The 22289-nt window shown below is 41.8% G+C and overlaps 1 protein-coding gene across 1 annotated transcript; it reads left to right on the forward strand.

The window, feature by feature from the left end:
• Positions 1–152: 152 nt before the first annotated feature.
• LOC125157101 (nuclear RNA export factor 3-like) lies at positions 153–18210 on the forward strand. Its single transcript, XM_047843324.1, is given in 18 exon segments — positions 153–237; positions 3171–3345; positions 3559–3712; positions 4361–4444; positions 4537–4641; positions 4766–4846; positions 4973–5042; positions 5196–5284; positions 5685–5788; positions 7582–7618; positions 7969–8037; positions 8123–8178; positions 8318–8425; positions 8545–8603; positions 8722–8837; positions 8931–8973; positions 9445–9517; positions 18024–18210. Coding segments are annotated over 18 exon segments (1614 nt in total). The 5' UTR covers positions 153–233.
• The last annotated feature ends 4079 nt before the right edge of the window (positions 18211–22289 follow it).

Genomic DNA, 22289 nt, shown 5'->3' on the forward strand with positions numbered 1-22289 from the left:
AGTAATCACCTCTGGTGCCCGGGGCTCTCTTCTCCATGGCTTTGAGGAGGGGACTTCCTGTAAGGACTCCATCTTGTTTGTGTGAGGCTGACAAAGTCATTTGGGGCCTTCTCTCTTCGTCCTCAGCAGCTTTCCTTGATCTTCTCTAAACCTCCAGCTCCAGATCCCACAGGTTCTCTTCATAAGCAGCCTGTGAGGACATTGGTGACAGGTCACTGCCTTCAGGCCACACCATGGGTGAGTTGGCCAGCATGAGGCCTTGGTCTCAGATCCCCAGAAGTTACAAGGGTTGCTGGGTCCCTTCCCTCACCCCACCCCACAGGACACCCAGCCAACCCCCTTTTAGAGAAGGGGTGGTGAGGGCCCAGGCTCACTCTTCTCTAATCTCTTGAGGAAATGTGCCAGGTGGGCCCTGACATTCCCATCCCGGTTCCACATGGAAAAACTCCCCTCCTATGGAAATGGTTATGGCTCAGGTGGATTTTTTTTCACTGATTGAAGGGATAGATCTGATTTTATGTGGTCCCCACGGTTTGGAGAGTCCACAGTTTGGAGAGTGGGGAGGGGCTCCTAGGTTGGCCACGTGAGAGGCAAGGGAGTGGGGGGTTGCTGTAAATTAATATTCTTTGGATGCCTACTACAGGTGAAGGAGTGGCAGAGAACACACTATTACCCTTAACTCTTACATCAACTATTCAGGGTAGATTGTATTACCTCCGTAGAAGTTTCTTGAGGCTTGCTTTATAGCCCAGCACATGACTTATTCTGGAATGTTCCACGTGTAATGGTTATGTGCACTGTTCTATGTCAATTAAGTAAATTTATTAATTTGCTTTATTCTGATTTTAAAATATTCTCCACCTAGTGGAATTTATGTCTGCCATTTTATTTTTTTATTTTTATTTTTTTTCAATATATGAAATTTATTATCAAATTGGTTTCCATACAACACCCAGTGCTCATCCCAAAAGGTGCCCTCCTCAATACCAATCACCCACCCTCCCCTCCCTCCCACCCCCCATCAACCCTCAGTTTGTTCTCAGTTTTTAAGAGTTTCTTATGCTTTGTATGTCTGCCATTTTATGTGTTACTCAAGGAGGTGTGTTAATATTCCTGCTGTAATCGTGAATTTATCCATTTATCTTTTTACTGTCACTGTTTGCTCTGCACATTTTTGCTCTGTGTTAAGACACGCACACAAATTTAGGATTTTGTATTGATGGCTTCTTATTGCATTGAACCTTTTATTATAATGAAACCTCCTCTTTAATCTAGTAATTTTTTTTTCTTGAAAAAAATACCTTTCTTTTTAGTTAATATGGTTACACCAGCTTTTGGGAGGTCAGTAAGTAAATGCTATACATTTTGCCAAGTTTTTTTTTTTTTTCCAAATTTTCTAGATCATTAAATTTTGCAGATGTTTCTTTTAAGGAGCATTTGATGGAATGTTTTCCTTCCAGTCTCATAATATCTGTGTTTCTGTTTGGAATATCCAGTCTGAAACTTTTTTTTTAAATTTTTTTAACGTTTTTTTAAATTTTATTTCTGAGACAGAGAGAGACAGAGCATGAACAGGAGAGGGGCAGAGAGAGAGGGAGACACAGAATCTGAAACAGGCTCCAGGCTCTGAGCTGTCAGCACAGAGCCTGACGCGGGGCTCGAACTCACGGATCGTGAGATCATGACCTGAGCCGAAGTCGGACGCTTAACCGACCAAGCCACCCAGGCGCCCCTCCAGTCTGAAACTTTTAATGTAAATATATATATAACTTGGTTTCTGTATGCCATATTGACTGCACATGTATTTTTATGTCAATATTTTATTTAATTTATTTTAATTTTTTATATAATTTGTTGTCAAGTTGGTTTCCATACAACACCCAGTGTTCATCCCAACAGGTGCCCTCCTCAGTGCCCATCACCCACTTTCCCCTCTCCCCCACCCGCCATCAGTATTTAAGAGTGTCTTATGGTTTGCCCGCCCTTTTCCTCTCCTTTCTTTGGAATGACTTAATACTGTTTTTTTGTTTGTTTGTTTGTTTGCTTGTTTGTTTTTAGTATTAGATTGTTACCTCATTTGGCCAGACAATTAAACATCCCTTAGCCATTCTTGTAGTGTTTACCTTTCTGACTATAATGTAATTTTTGTTTTCCTTTTCACAGTGTGATGTGAATTACTTCTTCAAAGCTCTTCAGACAATGAAGGAACTTTGGGATACTTTGATTCCTCTCACCCCCTCCCGATGTATTGCCATGAATTTTAATTCTATGTATATTTAAACCCCTAGAAGAAATTAGTGTCATGGTGCCATATAGTCAATACTCATTTAGACTTGCCTACATATTCACAAATGCCATTAGTCTTTCTTTCCTGCAACTGTGTGCCTCCATCTGGGATCCTATTTCTTCTGCCTGAAGGAGAACCTTTAATATTTCTTTTAGTTTGATTCCTCCAGTCACAAATTTTCTCAGTTTGTGCTACATTAACATCACTGTGAAATGTACATCTTTTCTCTAGGAATGTTTTTTCTTAAAGCAGACTTTGTCTCCTATTAGTATTGTTATACTGACTTGATTATCCTGTTACTTTGGGAAACTTCTCAAGCGAGATCCCATCAAATGCCACTTCTCCACATTTCCCTCTCCTTCATTCTGGGGACATCTCCTTTAATTCTCTCCCCCTCTCTTTTGGTATTCTCCATATTATGTCTCTCTAAGTTTTTCTGGATATTTTCATCAGATGTAACTTTCACTTCTCTAATTCTTTTTTCAGGTGGGAACTCACCTTTGACCTGTGAACCATAACACCAAACTTCCAGCATGGATTTTGTTATCCCCCTAGGGCAGAGAAGGGAATTGTGAGTTAGAGATGATAAGCAACTTGTCCCTGGTCACCTAGCCTGCAAAGGGCAGAGCAAGGGCTAACATCACAGGTTAAACCCTAGGCCCAAACCCTTTCCTCTGTGCTTTTTTTTTTCTTCTTGGCTGTGAATGCTCCCCACTTCTCATCTCCCGGGAAGTGGAGCCCCAGGGAAGTCTTTCAACCTTTTTAGCATTGTGCTGCATTTCATTTTAGACGATAAAGTCAGTGATATTTCTTCATTAGCCATGATGTTTCCCCGGAACCTTTTGTGATATTGGAACCAGTGATGTGCTATTCTCAATTTCAGGGCATAATAACACAGGCAACTCCTTACAAAGAAGAGCAAGATGCTCGGGTATTTACCGACGGAGGCATAACAATTGGTCTGGGCATGTCCGTTCTGGCATTGATTCTTCATCCCACCAGCAGCAAGATGGAGATCCAGCAACAAATGACAGTCGCATGAGCACCCGAGGAAGATAGTAAGTGACCAGTCACCATAGCTGAAATGTACCAGCCAGTGGAATACATAGCCCTGTAGCTGAATATGCCGTTCTCTTCTTCAACCTGGAAGAGTGCAGGGTGATGGAATCAGGTTAATGGTTGAGCAAACTTTATTGTACAGTGGGGCGAATGTGTAATAGAAGACTTTCCAAGCATGTGTGGATTACTTCCTTCTCTTCACTTCCCCACAGTGCTCCCTATGCCATTCCATCCTGTCATTGGAGAGGCAGTTTTCAGATACAAGACCAAACGCAAGCTAACATGGAGGGAGAGCAAAAGCATCCAGAAACAAGAATGGAGGGGGAGAGGCAGGATGAGACCTCCAGGAGCTGGTTCAAGATCACAGTGAATGTCCTGGCAAAATGAACCCAATGTGCAGAAGGAGGTGAACAGAGGGAATTATGTTGGACTCATATAGAGATTCTAGGTACTTTTCTGGGGGAGAGGAGTGGGTAATCCATCTTTTTACTACTAGGAGTTAGCATCTTAGATCAGGTAAGGGCAGACTCAGAGAAGCAATGTAAAGGGAACAGATTGACTAAAGGGAGAATTGGGTAGGTTGTCTAAGAACAGAGGAAACTACAGCCAAGGAGAAGTAGCAGCTCCACCCTGGAAGTCTCAGTTTAGCTTAAGCTGAGTGTGGGAGGGGGTCGAGTCTCCGGGGTCTCTGTTGGAGAGACAGGCTAAGGCATCCTTCCTTGAGCAAGGATCACTTGGAACTTTATATAAGGAAGTTCATGTTAAACATCTTAAGTTGATTATTTGAAGAAAGTGTTTGAATGGAAAGAAAGGTTATTTAGGAAATCCATGACTGGTACAAAAGTTCACAATAATGGATATTGTCCTATCATAAGAAATTATTTTGAAGAACCGCCCCCCCACACACACACACACAAAAGGTGTGAAAGGAAGACATGGTTGAGTTTTATCTTAACCTTGGGTTCCATTGTGTCAATCTCTTCTCCCATCTCTTCTCCCATTTCTTACTCTTAGATTCCATTTGGCATCAGATATGATGAGAAGTGGCTGCTGAATCTGATTCAGAAGCAATGCAGTGTCCCCTTCACCCCAGTGGAAGTAAGAGAAGACAGTGAGGCAGATGAGAAGAAACAGGGCAAATGAGCAGTGGCTTGCGTCTCATATTGTTTCTTTTGCCATTCACCCTACAGTTTCACTATGAGAAAATGCAGGCCCAGTTCTTTGTTGAGAATGCCGGCATTGCCTTCGCATTGAAGAGTGTCAACGGCAAGATCTGGAATGAGAATAATGAAATGGTGTGTGTCAAGGGCATGGCCAGGGCTAGTTAGGGGCAAGATGGCAGGACAGGGGCAAGGTCTTGCTTGATCCCAAGGATCAGATTTCCTGGTGCTTACTCAGCCCCTCTTGGGTTCCCTACAGATATCTATCTTTTTCCACCCCTCTGATGCACCCCAGTCTGTGCAGAAGGAGCTGAAGCCAGAAAATGTGGATCAGATAAAGGTAATGCAGACCCAAGACCAGCTGTGAATCTATATCCAGACCCATATCTTCTTCCCACACCTATTGCCTCCATCCCCCGTCTCTACCTCAGACTCAGAGCCACTGACCCCATCTCTAACTCTGCAGTTGACCACAAACAAAAGATATGTAGTCTCCTAACAATCTCTTAACATCCAGAGGGTCCGCTTTGCCCCTGGTATGTCTACAGAAGTAGTTCTAGGGAAGGTAAGATCAGAGAAGCCTGTCTGGAAAGGAGACTTGGGGATGGTAATGTGGGGAGGGTAACCTGAAGCTGTAACCAGCCGGGTCTGTCTCAGCCTTGTGATTCCCTTCCCTCGGCTTCTCGGAGACATGGTCACCCGAGATATTGAAATGGTACCAAATCCTAGAAACAGCATGGCTGCCTCCCGGCAGACTCATGAAAAGAACATGTTCAAGGTGAGAACTCAGGCCCAGTGCTGGGATTGATGGCAAAGGTGGGAGATTAGGTAGAAGAGGCAGATTGGTCTCAGATAACCCCTGTTGGGGTCCTCACTCTAACACTTTCCTCATCATAGCTTTTGCCCTCGAACCTGAGCGACAAGGAACCCTACCAGATGGATGGTCTATCCAACACTATGCAGAATGCCTCCAGCATCAAGGCCTTGAACCTCTCCAACAGTGAGGTAAGGTGTGGTACCCAGATCTTTCTTTAAAAAGAAGGTGAGAGTGCTCATGGGGTGGTGGCGAGAGTCAGGGAAGTGGATTTGTTGGAAAAAGAAAGGGCCAGGGATGCAGGGTCATCCTGGCCATCTTTCTCTGATCCTTGCGTTTCCTTCCAATAATTACTCCCCTGAAGTCTGCAGGGGAGTTGGACAAGGGCAAAAGACTGCAGCGAGAAGACATGAGTGCAAACAGAAGCCCCCTGTGCACCACCTTTCCCGATAAATCAACCAACATAAGGTCAGTTATACTCTCCGTCACCCTGTGGGACTCTGAACTATGCCTGACGGTGCCTGCTTGGAGGGGACAGCATCCCTGTTCCTCTGCGAGGAACAGAGGCCCTATGCTCTTCTCTCTCTGTCCCTCGCCTGTGCTTAGGGGTCTCCGTTCCTTCCTCTGATCCTCTCACCTGTTTGGTCTGAGGTCTGTTTGCTGGCTAGCTACACCCAGCCTTCTCTAGCATGCCCTCCCCAAAGTGTGATCCATGAATAAGGGCCCCCCTTCCTCACTAGGACCAGAGTGACTACTGTGCGCCACATGCTGTGACCTGGACTCACAAGGGTCCTCCATCCAGGCCAGGGCCTCATGCTGAGACAGGCAGTCCTGCCTCCCTGCTGAGACAGGGATTCCTTCCCTTGTTCTGAGAGGGACCCTCCTTTCCTTGAACCAAATGTATCCCCCCTCCTCCCGTCAATTCCAGGCAGCCATGGTGGCTTTCCTGCCCACGCTGAGGGCTGAGGTCCTGGGGGGCTGCCATCATGACATCTGTTCCTCTGACCCAATGCCAGGAGCTGGGCCCTCCTTGAGAGAAACCAGGGTTCCCTGAGTCAGGGGGCCAGAAGTGGGAGACTGCCAGGGAGCAGAGGGCTTCCTCAGGCAGGAATGGAAGGCAGAGAGGAGAGGAGCTTGAGGAGATGAAGGACAGGCCTCTCAGAGGCACCACCCCCTTCCCACCCCACCCCCACATGTCACATCATCCAGACTGTTCCTTCAGTGGAGCCCTGGGTAGCCTGGCAACGGGTATAATGCCTCAGGGAAAGAACCGACTGGGTCAGGCACAGGTGCACTGGGGCCATCAGGAGGGAAGGTGGTGATCATAAGAGGGGGGACCACAGACCTTCAGCCCCATGTTGACCTGGGGATTGATCCTCTACTCCTTCTGGGGAAGGTCTTCTGCCCCTGTGGCTGCCCCATTCCCCATGCCCAGCTCAGACTGAGCTCACACAGGTGACAAAGTTTCAACCAGCATCCAATGGGCCCCCAGCCCAACACCTGCATATTTTCCATTCCTACCTTGGATGCCAGGGCCAGCCAGGGCAAATGAAGGAATGCGCTGCAGCTGGGGAGACATTTCCCCCTTCTTTTCTCTTCCTCCTTGGCCCCACCACCATGGTAAAGCTTCTTTCTTTTCCCTTTGCTTTGCTTTCTCTTCCTCCTTTGTCTCTACTCCCCTGTCTCTCTCACCTCTCCCCTCCTTCCTTCACTCCTTCTGTCCTCATCCCCATTCCTCTCCCTCCCTGTCTCCTGGGTCATGCCTCACTCACTTCCGTGCCCCAGCATTCTGGGCCATCTCTGGGGGTGTCATGGTCCTGCAGAATGCTGGGCCCCTAGTGAGGCACCAGAACCCTGGGCTATCACCCCACTCCCTCTTCTCTCTGGAGTATTCAGTGGGGGCCTAGAGGAAAGAAGGGAGGCAGGGAGGGGAAGGCAGCCCTGGACCCTGGGATCCAAATGTTGCTTCTGGTGAATCTGGAGATGGGAGTCAGGATGATCTAGGTGGGAGCCACCCAGGGGGAAACGGAGGGAGGAGGGGGTCAGGCAGAAGAAAGGAATGAGAAGGGATGGGGAGAGAGAGTGTGTGCTTTTCCTCTAAGTCAGTCCACAAGGGAGGTGCCAAGGGCCCTGCAAGCCTGGGGCACTGCAGTGTAGGTGGGATGTACTGGCCATGTGTCAGGTGTAAGTGTGCTTGCTCCCATGATGAAGGACACCTGCAAACTTTCACTGACTTTTCTGTTTTATCTGGATTTCTGCAGCTCCATCCTGGAACTGTTTTCCAAGTTATTATGCCTGGTAGGTGTATTCTTTGATCATTGAGTCCTCTACTGGCACTGATGTCACCTCAAACCTGCCCAGAGGCCATTTAGGTCTTGAAGAAGTTACAGTTTTCGTGACCCTTAAACCTCATGGATGTGCAGATCTGTGTGGAAACCCAACAAGGGCTCCGGATCTCCTTCAGCCACGTTCTCCACAGGCATCAAGCACCCCAAGACAGTGATCCCAAATGTAGCCTTGCCCATGTAATCTCCATGTCCCTTTCATATTTGACCTCTGAGCCTCACCCTCTCCTGGGCCCATCCTTTTCCTGATTGTCCATAATCCGCTCCTGGTCAGCAACACTCACTTCCTCTTCCTTTCCCCAGGATGGCCAGGAGTCACCTTCACCAACCAGCGTTGGTATTGCAGCCCACAAGAGGTTACCAACCTGCAAGGTGAGGAGGGCAGATCAAGCCAGGTTTTGGGTGGTGTGTGAGGAAGGGATATCAGCTGTGGTCCTGAGGGCTGTTGTGATTTCAGGGAAGCTTCTTTGGATCTGATGCACTGAAGAGTCTGGTCCTGCAATTCCTGCAGCAGTAAGTACTCCTGGGAACCTGGGAAAGTGGAGGGCTAGGATGGGTGAGGCCACTCAAGCTCAGGACTGCTGACTGTGTCTTGAAATCTCATTTCAGGTCCAGACCCCAGATAGAGACTGTCCTCATTGTTTCCCCACAGGTACTACTTGATCTATGACTCTGGAGACCATCAGGGTCTCCTCGGTGCTTACCACGATGAGGCCTGCTTCTCCCGGACCATTCCCTTCAACCCCAAGGAGCCAGCCCCGTGAGTGGCACAGCCCAGACTCTGTTCATGGGCTTTGTGGCTCCCAGCAGACACAGGGAAGCTCGGGAAGCATGCACACTGGCCAGACCACCACTCCCTGTCCCTCTTTCTCTCCCTAGAAGCAGCTTGTGTGAGTACCTCAAGGAAAGCAGGAACATGAAGAAGGTCCAGGACCCCTGTGCGTGTGTGATAGGGGAAGATTGGGCAGGGGAAGGAGATGTGAGGGGCTAATCATAGGACCCAGGATGTGGCAACCCCTGACCTTCACTTGCTTCTCCGCCCCCCCCCCCCCATAGACCTGCGTGTTCAGCTGCTGAAGCATACAAAACATGACATTGTGCACTCCCTCTGTGTGCTGCCCAAAACTCAGCATGACCTCAGCTCCTTTGTGGTGGACATATGGTTCCAGATGGTGAGCACCTGCTTCCTCCCAAGGGTAGCCCTCAGAAAGCCACAGGTGGGTAGGAAGTGTAGGTGACTTAGCACCTGGGCTTTTCCCTTTTAGGACTTGATGCTCTGCTTCTCTGTCAACGGAGTGCTCAAGGAAGGTGAGTGTGTGTAGAACCTCCTCCTCAGCTGCCCCACTGCCCCTTCCCTGGTGGTTGGGCTCCCTCTCAGAACTCTCCCAGCTTCCCCGATTCCTGTTGTGTTCTCCTGTCCTCACTCTGTCCTCAAACCACCCTGGTCTGAACCAGGTATATGCCTGTCTACCCCACACAGCTTGGGCATTAGGGACACAGTCTGTGGAATTTGATAGCTCTCACCCTAGATCCTTACTCTGTGAATCTGGGCTCTGAACCTGTAAGTTTTGAGGGGTATTCATTGGTCCCAGCACATAGTCGGATCCCTGTCATGGGGAACAGATTGCCTTCCCCATTCAGAACACTCTGACTCCCAGAGAAAAATTGTCCCCTCCAGCACGAATGAATATCAAGTCAGACCATGACTGGGAATGCTGTGTGAGTGTGTAAAGCATGTGATATGCTAAGGGGTGGTGTTATTTGCTTTTGTTGTTGAAGTGGAAGGAATGTCTCAGGATTCTGTTCGTGCCTTCACCCGGACCTTCATTGCTAACCCTGTCAACAATTACAGGTGAATGCTTTGTTGTGGGTGGATCACCCAGTTCAGTATGAATTCAATAGTGTCAGAATGGAGTGGTAATGCAGGTGTTCTCAATGTTGTAGCAATCCACCTGTGAGATCCAAAGAGAAGTGCAGCCTAGTGTTTAATAACATGGGCTCTGCAATTGGATTATGTGTTCTCTCAGATCCCAAAATTCATTAGGGTTGTTACCTTGGTTGAGTCTGTGACAAAGTGTCTTCCTGTGAAAATGGTGATTAGACTAACCAATCCTTGTTCTGTTATACAGGGTAAATGTGGTTATATAATTGTCCCTGGTGTGGGAATAAACTTATAAATGTAGTAAAGTAAGTGTGGTAGACAATCTTTCCATGGTTGGCTATGTGGGAATGGTAAAGGTACCAGCCAAGGAACCTGGACAGCTGTTACAGTAGGGGTATGGAAAGGATCTTGTTATTGAGTGGAAGTGGGAGCAGAATTGTGTTTGGGGGTGTGGGGTTGTCCAGAATTCAGTTGAGAGTGAAGTTTTTCCTTCAGTCTAAGCATCGTGCACGATGACCTGTTTGTGAGGGACACCAGGCTCAAGGACACCCAGAATGCATTCCCTATCACAGTGCCCACACATTCCTGCATCTCTTGCCCCACCCCTTTCCCAGAAACAGCAGGAAATGGTGCATACTTTCATAACCCAGTCTGGAATGAACTTCCAGTAGTTCAAAAGTGAGTGCTGAGGGTGCATAGGAATAATAGAAAGTTGGGAGAAACCAAGGAGTGAATCATGGCAACTTGCAGATAATTTGTTTTCCTTGTTTATTTCACTCCTTACCCTGAACATTAGCCTTTCATTACATATATGGTAGGCTGTTTTATTTTTATGCATGTATATATTTATTTATTTATAGCTAGGCAGTTTTTCAAAATTTTTAAATGTTTATTTTTGAGAGAGAGAGAGAGGTCAGGGGTCAGAGAGAGAGAGGGAGACACAGAATCTGAATCCAATGCCAGGCTTGAACTCATGAACCTCGGGATCATGACCTGAGCCATGGTCAGACACTTAGGTGACTGAGTCACGGTGCCCCTAGGCAGGTAAACAACAACAACAACAATAGTAACAGCAACAACAACAACAACAACAACAACATTTATTCATTACTTTTCTAAGTCCATGGACCCTGTTCCTTTATTGGCAGACAATGTGGTTTCAGGAGTTTTTCCCAGTACACACTGCACAGGGCTCATTCTGCTGCATGTGTTGCAGTAAATGTGGAGGCATGTTTCCATTGATTGGATAGATTGGGAAATGGTACTGTATATTCAAGTTGTCTCCACTTTGGTTATAATTGATGTCACTTGTCTTTCCTCCACCTCAGGTGACTTCATGACAGCCCCTGGGACTACACTGGTTCTTGCTCTGCCTAAGGTGAGTACTGGGAATTCACGCCGAGTGAGCAGAGTTTGGGTAGCCTGGGGATGAGACTCAGGGCTTGTGGCTCTGCTGATTTCCCAACTCCCTCCCTTCACTCCTTCCAGGCCAAACACATGATCCCAGAGGAGGTTCTCATACAGACTGATCCAGGATCTTGATAATACAACCCTGACAAGAAACTCTTGGGTGTCATCATCTTCATCTTCATCAGCTTTGTTGTGTTCCTCCTTCTGTCTGAGTATATCCCTGTGACTGAGCGGGAAGTTTACATGCAGCAGGAAGCCAAGTTTTAACTGACACTAATCCATGCAAAAGATCAGTTCTGCATATTTGTCTCACTCAGAATCCCTGATTCTTTTGATAATAAATGACATTACATGTTATGTCAAATCCTTGAAAAATCCATGTGAGGAAGGTATTATGACCACTGTTCTACTAGGGAGGAAAAGGAAAGTCAGAGAGAGTCTGCAACTCTTGGGACATAGTGGGATGGGGTCTCAAATTATACACCTCCCAAATTCCAGGCTGTGTGTTTCCCAGGGCCATGTTTCCTCCATGGTGAGGGACTCTGTAACTCTGGCAAACCTTGTAATGGTGTTTTGTGCCCCTGGTATATTAATCACATATTTTTAGGCAGAGAACAGTGTTATATTCTTAGTTAAACAAATGTATTCAAAATGTAAAGCGATGTATTTGGGGAAAGACAGCATTAATGAGCATAAGATAACCTGAAAAGAAAAAAAAATGCCCTCATGCATGACTGACTTTGACATATAAAGAAATCAGTAGAGAGAAGGTAAACTGATATTAAAATTGTTATTAAATGCAATAGGAATATCCAAGAAATCAAAGAAAAGCTTTGGAAGCATAATAATCTACAAAACTACAACTGAAAACATTGTGATAAGGTAACAAATGAGTAAAGAAAAATAATGGGTGTATTTTCAGAGAAGAGAGAGAGAGAGTGCGTGCACATGCATTGCAGGTGTCTCTATATTAATGTGTTAGTTTCCTAGAACTGCCATAACATTACAATGAAGTGGATGGTTTAAAACAGCAAAAATCGATTGTCTCACCATTCTGCATGCCAGAAATCAAAACTAAGGTGCCAGAAGGCCATGTTTCTTTTGAAGGCTCTTGGGGAAAATCCTTTCTTGACTCTTCCAGCTTTTCATTGCTCTTGTTTTGTTGTTGCTGTTGTTGTTGTTGTTTGTTTTGTTTTGTTTTGTTTGCATTTTTGTTTTTTGTTTGTGGCAACATAACTCATATGTCTGCTTCCATCTTCACAAGACCATATCTCACCTAAATATAAATTCAAAAGCCCCAAATCTCATCTAAATCAGATATGGGTGAGACTCTGGTTATAATCCATGTGTAGGGAAAATTTCTTTCCATCTGTGGACCTGTAAAACCAGAAAACATGTTATCTACTTCTAAAATAAAATGGTGCTAAAGGCATCAGTTATACATTATCATTCTGAAAAAGAGAACATGAAAAGATTAAAAAGTTACTAGTCCCAAGAAAGTTTGAAATCCAGCAAAGTAAATTTTGTTACGTTTCAATACACAGGAATAATCTTTTGTGGCTTGGAGATCTGTTCTCTGAGCCCATAGGACTTGCCCTGCTCTCTCTGGCCCTGCCTCTGCATCCATGTCTTTGCCCTCATAGTCATTCTTTCTTTTTCTTGAAGAATGACACATGTTATCAGCCAAGTAACTCTGCCATCTTGTTTCCTGCCTTTAGAATCACAGAAGTCTGCAGGCTTCCTTCATTTTGTCCCTCCTTTGTTGTGTCCAAGTCAAGCTGGCAATGTTTTGGGTAGTGTAACACTCTTTTTAAAAACCTTATGGATCTCCCATGTATGCCTAGGGTATCCATGCCAACAGAAAAGAGGGTTCTCCACAGATACTTGCTGCATAACCTCATCTTTATTTCTGGACTCTGCTGAGAAGTTGATTGGATCCATTAGTCACACATCTAATGTCTTCAGCAAAAGGTGTTCAGTCACACTCAGCTGTTTTTCCAGAACACACTTAAAATCTTTTGCAACTTAAATAGACTGAAAAATTTCCAAATCATCAAGTGCTGGCTCCCTTTTACTTAACAATTCCTTCTTCAATTTAACTCTTTCCTCTCATCTTTTAAACAGCATGGAGAAACCAGGGTGTTTACCATAAACAGCAGGGACAAACAATTTGCTTGGAAATCTCCTCAGCAAAATATTCAAGTACATTGTTTACAAATTCTGCTTTCTACCTAACCAAGCATAATTCAGTGGAGTTTCTCCTCTCTCATAGGAAAATTTCTTTTCCTACATTTTCCAATTATGTGTTCCTCATTTCTGAGACCTCACCAGAAGCAACATATTTCCACGAACAGTCTCTTCAATACCACCTAGGCTTTTCCTGCCATGCCTTTCAAAGTTCTTTCATTCTCTACCCATTTCCCAATTCCAAAGCTACTTCCACATATTTAGGTATTTATTTGCACAGAACTAGATTCCAGATACTAGAATATTTGTTAGTTTACTAAGACTGCCATAACAAAGTTCTACAAACTGGATGTCTTAAAACAGTAGAAATCAATTCTCATGGTTCTGGAGGCCAAGAATCCAAATCATAGTACCAACAGTGTCATGCTCCATCCTAAGGCTTTAAGGGAAAACCCTTCCTGCCTCCTCCAGTTTCTGGTGGGTATGGAGTTTCCTTGGCTTGTGGCAGCAGAACTCAGATCTCTGTCTCCATCTTCACATTGCCTTCTTCCCTCTGACTCTGTATTCTACTTTTCTGTTTTTAATAAGGAAATGTTTTATTCGATTTAGAATACACCCTAATCCAAGCTGCTGTCATTTTTAGATTTTTATCTTAATTATATCTGCAAAGACCCTTCAGATCACCACTTCCTGGGAAGGCTTTATGTTTATGATATCTGCAGCTCAGCTGACAACCAGAAATCCTCTTGGGCAAGAATATCCTAAGGGTCACGAAGAGCTTAGTACAGGATCAAAAACCCACAGAAGGTCCAAATGCAATATGTTATGTTTACTTCATGCCTACTCTACATTTTCATAACTTTCAATTGGAGCTCACTATCTATAGGCAGTCAACAGAAGTCATCATCCTATTGTCCTTTGTGTAAGGTAACTATGTTTCTTGAACCAGCTGAAATGAAAGCACCTGTCATTTATTGAGTAGCATTTACTGCTTTTATGTCCACAGAAACATTTTAAGAGACAGATTGTCAAATATGAGCATGTGGCTTCTGAGATCTTGGTTAAAGAACATCAGATACCAGATATTTTGAGCCACAGTTGCCACATATTAACCATGCCAAGATCCCCTAATATCTCTCTCCTCTATTGTAATCCCTGCCTCTCTGTCCAAAAATCACACATCCAGTCAATCAACATTGTCCAGTTTTGAGGTCACAGAAAATGACTCAGAACAGACAAAGGCACCCCTTACAGCCCAGCTAGTGTGTCATCGCCAGCTCTGCTACATTTTGTCTTAGGAAGGACATGATTCAGTGCTTTAGGTTGAGAATTAAAATCACAACCTTATTTCCTCTTGTTTCATGTGCTTTTGTGCCCCCAGTTTTTATTTTTTATATTACCCACTCCTTTTATACCAACAAAAGGATCTTTCTTTAAGAGATACCAATTGCCCTCCTACACCATCTTTGGCATGTTCTCTTCATCAATGCTATCCTCTAGAATAAAAATGGAAACAATTGGATTATGTTTTTTTAATGTATTCTGCCAATCTATGTCTTTTGATTGGGGATACTAATCCATTTACATTTAAAGCAATTACTGATAGGGATGAACTTATGGTTGCCATGTTGTTATTTGTTTTCTGTGTGTCTTACACTTTTTTTGTGTGTCTCATTTTTTCCATGATGGCCCTTCTTTGTGTTTAGTTGATTTTCTTTTTGTAGTGACATATTTTGATTCTTTTCTTATTTTATTTTTTTGTATATTCTGTAGATATTTCCTCTGGTTACCATGAACATGATATATGACATCCAGAGTTTTAACAATCTGTTTTAAACTGATACCTACTTAACTTGAATCACACAAAATTCTACAACTTTCCAACTCTGTCTCCCTCACTTTGATATTGATGTTACAAATTATGTCTTTATATATTATATATCCATTAATATAGATTTATTATGTTTTTCTTTTTCAAATCCTGTTGAAAAGCAAAAAGTAAGTTTTGGAACAAAAATTATAATCATGCTCGTTTTCATATTTTTAGCATTTACCTTTTCTACCTTACGAAATTCTCTCATTTTGTGTTTGTCTGTGAGTGTCTTAATTTTTCCCTCATTTTTGAAGGAAAGTTTTGCTGTACAAAGAATCCTTATTTTGTCTATATTTTTTCCTTTTCACTATTTTAAATATATTGTCACAGTGTCTTCTGGCCTGCAAGGTTTGTACTGAGAAAACCACTGATAATCTTTTTTAATAAAACTGATAAGAGTGGAAATATTTGTTCTATTTTGGATCCTAGATATATAGCATTCAGTCTGGCACAATTATCTACAATGTTGACTGCAGGTTTTTTTTAAAACAAACTTTTCCTTACTCTCCATGCACACACACAAGGTTAATATACGAGTTCAGTAATGTTTCAGGATACAAGATCAACATATGCAAATCACCTGTATTTCTCTACATTGTCAATGAACAATTTGAAAATGAAATTGAGAACACTATTTTATGTACAGTAACATCAAAAAGAATAAAATATTTGGGAATAAATTTAACCAAGAAAGTGCAAGATTTGAAACTTGAAAACCACAAAACACTGCTGAAACAAATGTTTTAAATACAAATAAGTGGAAATATATTCATGTTAATGAATTAGAAGACTTAGTTTTTAAGACAAAAATATACATTAATGTGTTCTATACATTTAGCACAATCTCTCAAAATTCCAGTTGCCTCCTTTGCCAAAATTGACAATCAGGTATTAAAATTCATAGTGAGATGCAAGAGTCCCACAGTAGCTAAAACAATCTTTAAAAATCAGAATAAATTACTAAATCTTACGATTCCAAATTTCAAAATTTACTACAAAACAATGGGAATTAAGACAGTGTGGTACTAACACAAAGGCAGATATATATATATATATATATATATATATATATATATATATATATCTCAGTGGAATAGAAATGAGAGTCCAGAAATAAAACCATGTGACTATTATCAAAGTATAACCATAAAACTCTTAGAAGATAATGTAAAGGTTAAGTATTTGTGACCTTGAACTAGGCAAAACTTTCTTAGATATGACAACAAAAAATTTTCCAACAAAAGAAATAATCTGGACTTTATTGAAATTAAAAACTATTGTGTTTCAAATGGCACCATTAAGAATGTGATAAAATAACCCAACAAGTGGGCTGAAATATTTGTAAATTATACGTCTGATAAGGAGCTTCTATCTAGAATATATAAAAACTCTCAGAACTCAAAAATAAAAATGGGAAAACTAGATAGCCACATGCAAAAGAATGAACTGGAGAGCTATCTTACACCATACACAGAAATTAACTCAAAATGTATTAAAGATTTGAATGTAGGACCTAATAATATAAAACTCCTAGAAGAAAACATAAGTGGTAAGCTTTTTGACATAGATCTTTCACTTTCTCAAAATCTGACACAAATAGCAAGTGCAAGAAAAGCAAAAATAAACAAGTGGGACTACATCAAATTAAAAAGCTTCTGCACATCAAGGGAAGAGTTAAGATGGCAGAGAAGCAGTGGGTCCCTGGGCTTTCTTAGTCTCTCAAACACAGCTGTATTAAGGTCAGATCACCTGGAACAACCAGGAAATCAATCTGCAGACTGGCAGAAGGATCCCCATGGTTGGAAGGAGACAGCATGGCAGATGAGTGGTGCATGGAAGTGAATTGGGGGAGAGAAAAATGACGGTGCCACGGAGTGGAGGGAACTTTCCATAGAGTGACAAAAGGGAGAAAAAGAGGGGTTGAGAGAATGCGGCATCAGGTTCACTCAAGAGGAAAACCTTTCTGGATTATGGATTGGGGAGCAAAAATTACTGAGTAGCGCAGGTTTTTGTTTTCTGTTTTTGTCTTTTTTTTTGTAAGCAGCATTTGGAGCTCAAATTCTGAAGTTTTGTAAGTGTGTGACCTTCTCCAGAGCAATGCTGTGGTGCACGCTCCTGGGGAGGAGGGAGCTGGCCCTGAGTGCATAGTATGGTGTAGAAATCTCTGGGATGGTTTGGGAGAGAAGATTTTCCTTCCTGGAGTACTTTTAGAAGAGGGTATACTGCTTTCCCAAGGGCAAAACCCATTCAGAACACTCTGACTCCCAGAGAAAAATTGTCTCCTCCAGCACGAATGAATATCAAGTCAGACCATGACTGGGAATGCTGTGTGAGTGTGTAGAGCATGTGGAATGCTAAGGGGTGGTGTTATTTGCTTTTGTTGTTGAAGTGGAAGGAATGTCTCAGGATTCTGTTCGTGCCTTCACCCCGACCTTCATTGCTAACCCTGTCAACAATTACAGGTGAATGCTTTGTTGTGGGTGGATCACCCAGTTCAGTATGAGTTCAGTTCTGTGGAAATCAGGTGTTACAATCTTTGGCATATTCTGAATTTTGTGAAAAGGCAATAGGTTCATCCAAGGAATCATCTCTCCTAGTGATTAAGAGTGTGAGTTCTGTAATCAGATTTTTTTTCCTGTCCCAACACTCACTATTTTTGTGACCTTTGCCAAATCACACATTATCTTTTTGTGACACACTTTCTTCCTCTGGAAATTGAGATTAGACTGTCAACTCTTTGTCATATGTGCCTGGTAAGTATTGATGTAAACTTGCCCGTGGTTTAGGGTCAAATGGTTAAATGTCCTCATATTGTTTCAAGTATCTTGCCAAATATTGGCTCTGTGAGGGGTGAAGAAGTAGAGGTAGTATCTAAGAAATATGGATGGGAGATACAGCAGGGATATGGAAAGAATCTGATGGCTAAGTGGCAGTGGGAGCAAGATCATTGTTGGGATGTCAGTTTGTCAATCTGTCCAGTTGTCTAAGGTCCCATTTTTCCTCCAGTCTATGCATCATGAATGATACTCTGCTTGTGAATATCATCAGCCCTAAGGATACCATGAGCACATTCTCTATCCCAGTTCCCACTCCCTCCTGCAGCTACTCGAACACCTTTTCCCAGAAGCAGCAGGGAATGGTTCAGTCTTTCACCACACAGTCTGGGATGAACCTCCAATGGTCTAAGAAGTGAGTGCTGGGGGTGCATGCGGTTAGGAGGGTGATGGGAGAGGCTGAGGATTTAATAACGGGAACTTGCTGGTAATTAGTATTGCTTATGTATTTCACTCATTATCACCCTGAACGTTTATGTGTTTTAACACAGAAGCTAGGCAGTTGTTTTGACCAGATGTGCATTACTTCTTGAATTTATTTGACCCTCTTCCTTTATCAACAGACATTTGAGTTTTAGGAGTTTTCCCAGCAAGCACTGTGCCACAGGTCTCATTGCATTGCCCATGTTGTGATAAACGTAGGGACATGTTTCTTTTGCATAGATTCGGAAATAGTACTGTCTCCATTTTAGGTTTGATAGGTATCACCTGTGCTTTCTCCACACTAGGTAACTTCATGACCTCTATTAGGAATATGCCGGTTCTCGTTTAAGCCAAGGTAAGGTTCAGGAATTCAAGCCAAATGAACAGAAATTGGGTGGCCTGGTGATGAGACTCAAGGTTCCTGGCTCTGCTGATCTCCCAACTCCCCTTCCTCACTTCCTCCAGGTCAAGCACAAGATCCCAGAGGGGGTCATTATACAGACTGATCCAGGATCCTGAAAACACAGCCTTGACAAGAAACCTGTGTGGTCATGTTCATCTTCATTATCATTGTTGTGTTTATTTTCTAGTCTGAGTTAACTTCTGACTGAGTGGATGGCCTTCTTGGGGCTGAGAAGTCAACGTTAAACTGATACTTACCCACCTAAAGACCAACTGGTGTGTAGTTTCCTACTCAGGATTCCTGATTCTCTTCTTAATAAATAGTGACATAGCATGTTATGTTGAATGACTGCAAAATCTATTTGAGGAAGGTATTTTGATCACTGGTATACAGAGAAAGAAAATGAGAGTCAGAGAAGGTCAATGACTCCTGGAGAACAGTGGGGTAGACACTCAAATCCTAGACCTCTCTCTAAAGCCCAGGTTGTGTGTCTGCCCCAGTTCTGTGTGCCTATCCAGGTGAGGGATGTTCTCTTATTCTGTTATACCTAGGGATAGTGTTCTTTGCCTCTAAAATATTAGTCAAATATTTTTATGCAGAGAACAGCATTCATTCTTAGCCATACAAATCTATTCAAATTTAAAAACAATCCATTTAGGGAAAAACAGCATTATAGAGCACAAGAGAACCTGGCAAGCAAAAAATGCACTCATATATGACTCACATTGTATTGATATCCTTGATATATAGAAAAATCAATAGAGAGGGAAACATATCAATCAAAAATTGTTATTAAAATTAATAGCTATGCTAAGTGAAATTAGTCAGTCACAGAAAGACAAAAATCATATGACTTCACTCATATGAGGACTTTAAGAGAAAAAACAGATGAATATAAAGGAAGGGAAACAAAAATAATATAAAAACAGGGAAGGGGACAAAACAGAAGAGACTCATAAATACGGAGAAAAAACTGAGGGTTGATGGAGGGGTTGTGGGAGAGGGCATGGGCTAAAGAGTAAGGGGCATTAAGGAATTTACTCCTGAAATCATTGTTTCACTATATGCTAACTAATTTGGATGTAAATTTTAAAAAATAAAAAATAAAATTAAAAAAATAAAGATAAAAATAAAAAATAATATCAATACTCAAGATATGTATGAGATCATCCATTCGACCATAATAACCTATAAAAATACAATTGCAGATGTTCAGATAAGGGATTAACTGATAAAATAAAGTTGACCTAAATGCTGGTATTCTCTGTCCCCAGTGTTTCAGTCAGATATTTGTATACAGAAAATAATATTACTTTTTTAACCATATAAATCTAGTGAAATTTAAATTCAATCTGTTTGAAGAAAAATATAATTAAAAAGCACATGAAAAGCTTGAAATAAAAAATCATCCTCATGTATAACCGATAAAATATAAATATCTTTGATATATAAAAAATCAGTAGAGAGATCAGAATCTAAGATCAACCTAAAATTCTTATTGAAAGCAATAGTAATGTCCAACAAATCTGTGAAAATCTATCCAAACATAACAACTATAAAAACACAATTGCAAACATTGAGATAAGATACTAAATGAGAAGGGGAATACAAAGACTTTTATTTTAGGGAAAATTGTGTGTGTGTGTGTGTGTGTGTGTGTGTGTGTTGTGTGTGTGTTGATATACTGTATGGGGTATGTTTAAAACTCATTAATTATAAAAATACACTATATTAGGTAAAAATATTTGGAAAAGACAACTTCTCTGAGGCAGGCATTTCTTTAAGTCAGAGATACCTCCTTGGTAAATAGGGCACCTATTGGGGTCTGGAAGAGTTGGAAAATTATTAATATGAGGAGCACAATTAAGATTCAGTTCTGGAAGGTGTTCACAGGTGGACCCTTCCTTGAGATGTAGGAAAGTAGTGGAAGGAATGGGTTTACATGTAGGGACAGACCTTGTGTACCTTCATGAGCAGATAAATACACAGCCCTTCAGACCTTCATCTCTTGGGCAGCCCTTAGGTTGCTGCTGTCTGTGGCTGAGAACTAGGAATTCTTCCACAATTTCTTCCATGTTTATGACAATCCTTACTCTCCATCCTGTTTACAAAATCACATAATCAAAATTCGGCAGGTCTGAGGCCACAAGAAATTGCTCAGGATAAGAGAGGCGAGGGCAACCCATAGGACCCAGCCTGGTTTCTGCCATCCCTAGCTTTGATGTTTTTACCTTATGAAGATAATGCTCAGGTGTTTATCTTCTATGCACCCAATGAAGCTTTGGGTTAAGGATCAAGATCACAACTGTATTTCCTCTTTTATATTCTTTTGTGACCCCAGTTTTTAAACTATTTTGTTATCCGTTGTCTCTATATCAGGAGAAAGGTCTTAGTTTGAAAGACACTTGTTGCCCCACCCCCACCAGGTCATCACTGGGTATCTTTTAAGCCAAAGTTCAATTCGGTAAGTAATGGGGACTGAGTGAAGATTTATGAATGGGGTTAGTGGAAAAATCATCTTCCTTTTGAATCACAGTGACATATATTGACAACATAAATATAAATATATATAGTTCCATACTGAATCTTACCACCAAGTTAATAACTATCCTTATTTTAAAATTACTAAGATAGAAATTACTGTAATAATTTTAATAAGTGAGGGTGTTTGCTCAAATTTTTTTGAAAACACACTTGATTTTGAAAGTACAAATTTGTTCCAGTTCTACTGAGTTTATCTAAGAGAAACACTAGATAAAGTATGTTCAACTGAACCAAACCATGGGAGAATACACAAGCCCATCCCATAAACGTTAGATACCTACCAGCTCCTTCAGTTCACAGTATATGTTATCAACTACACCCAACCACATTTGATGTTTGAATTTTTTTCTGATCAATGAACATGGTATATCTCATAAGTTATTTAGATTTCCATCACTATTTTGTAGTTATCAGCATACATGTCCTCATAAAAGTTTCTTAAAATTACACCTAAATATTAGTTGAGTGATTGCAAATGACATTGTGCTTTTAGCTCCAAATTAGAATATCCATGTGTTCGTTGCTAATTTATAGACATACAATTGATTTTTCTGTTTATCTTGTATCCTGCTACCTCGTTGAACTCATATTAGCTTCAGAAAATGTGTGTGTGTGTGTGTGTGTGTGTGTATTTGTATTCTCCTGGGATTTTCTACATAGACAATTATGTAATCTGCAAATAGAAGAGTTCTTTATTCCTTTCAAATCTGTATGCCATTTATTTCCATTTTTTTCTTTATATTTTTGTCGTATTGTCCCAGCCAGAACTTCCACACCATGTTCAATTAAAATGGTGAGAGTGTATAGTTTTCCTTTATTCCAGATATTATTAGGTAGGGAACCATTCAGTCTAGCATCATTAAGTATCATTTTCCTATAGGTTTTTTGTTGTTATTCTTTATTAAATTGAAGAAGTTTGCCTTTATTTCACAAAAGGAAAATGTATTAGAGTTTATAAGTGAATTTAGCAATGTTGCAGGATACAATATCAAAATACAAAATAAATTGCATTTCAATGCATTACAACTGAACAATCTGAATATGAAATTAGGAAGATAATTTAAATGA

This window comes from Prionailurus viverrinus, chromosome X (assembly GCF_022837055.1).
Source record: "Prionailurus viverrinus isolate Anna chromosome X, UM_Priviv_1.0, whole genome shotgun sequence".
Taxonomy (NCBI): Eukaryota; Metazoa; Chordata; class Mammalia; order Carnivora; family Felidae; genus Prionailurus; species Prionailurus viverrinus.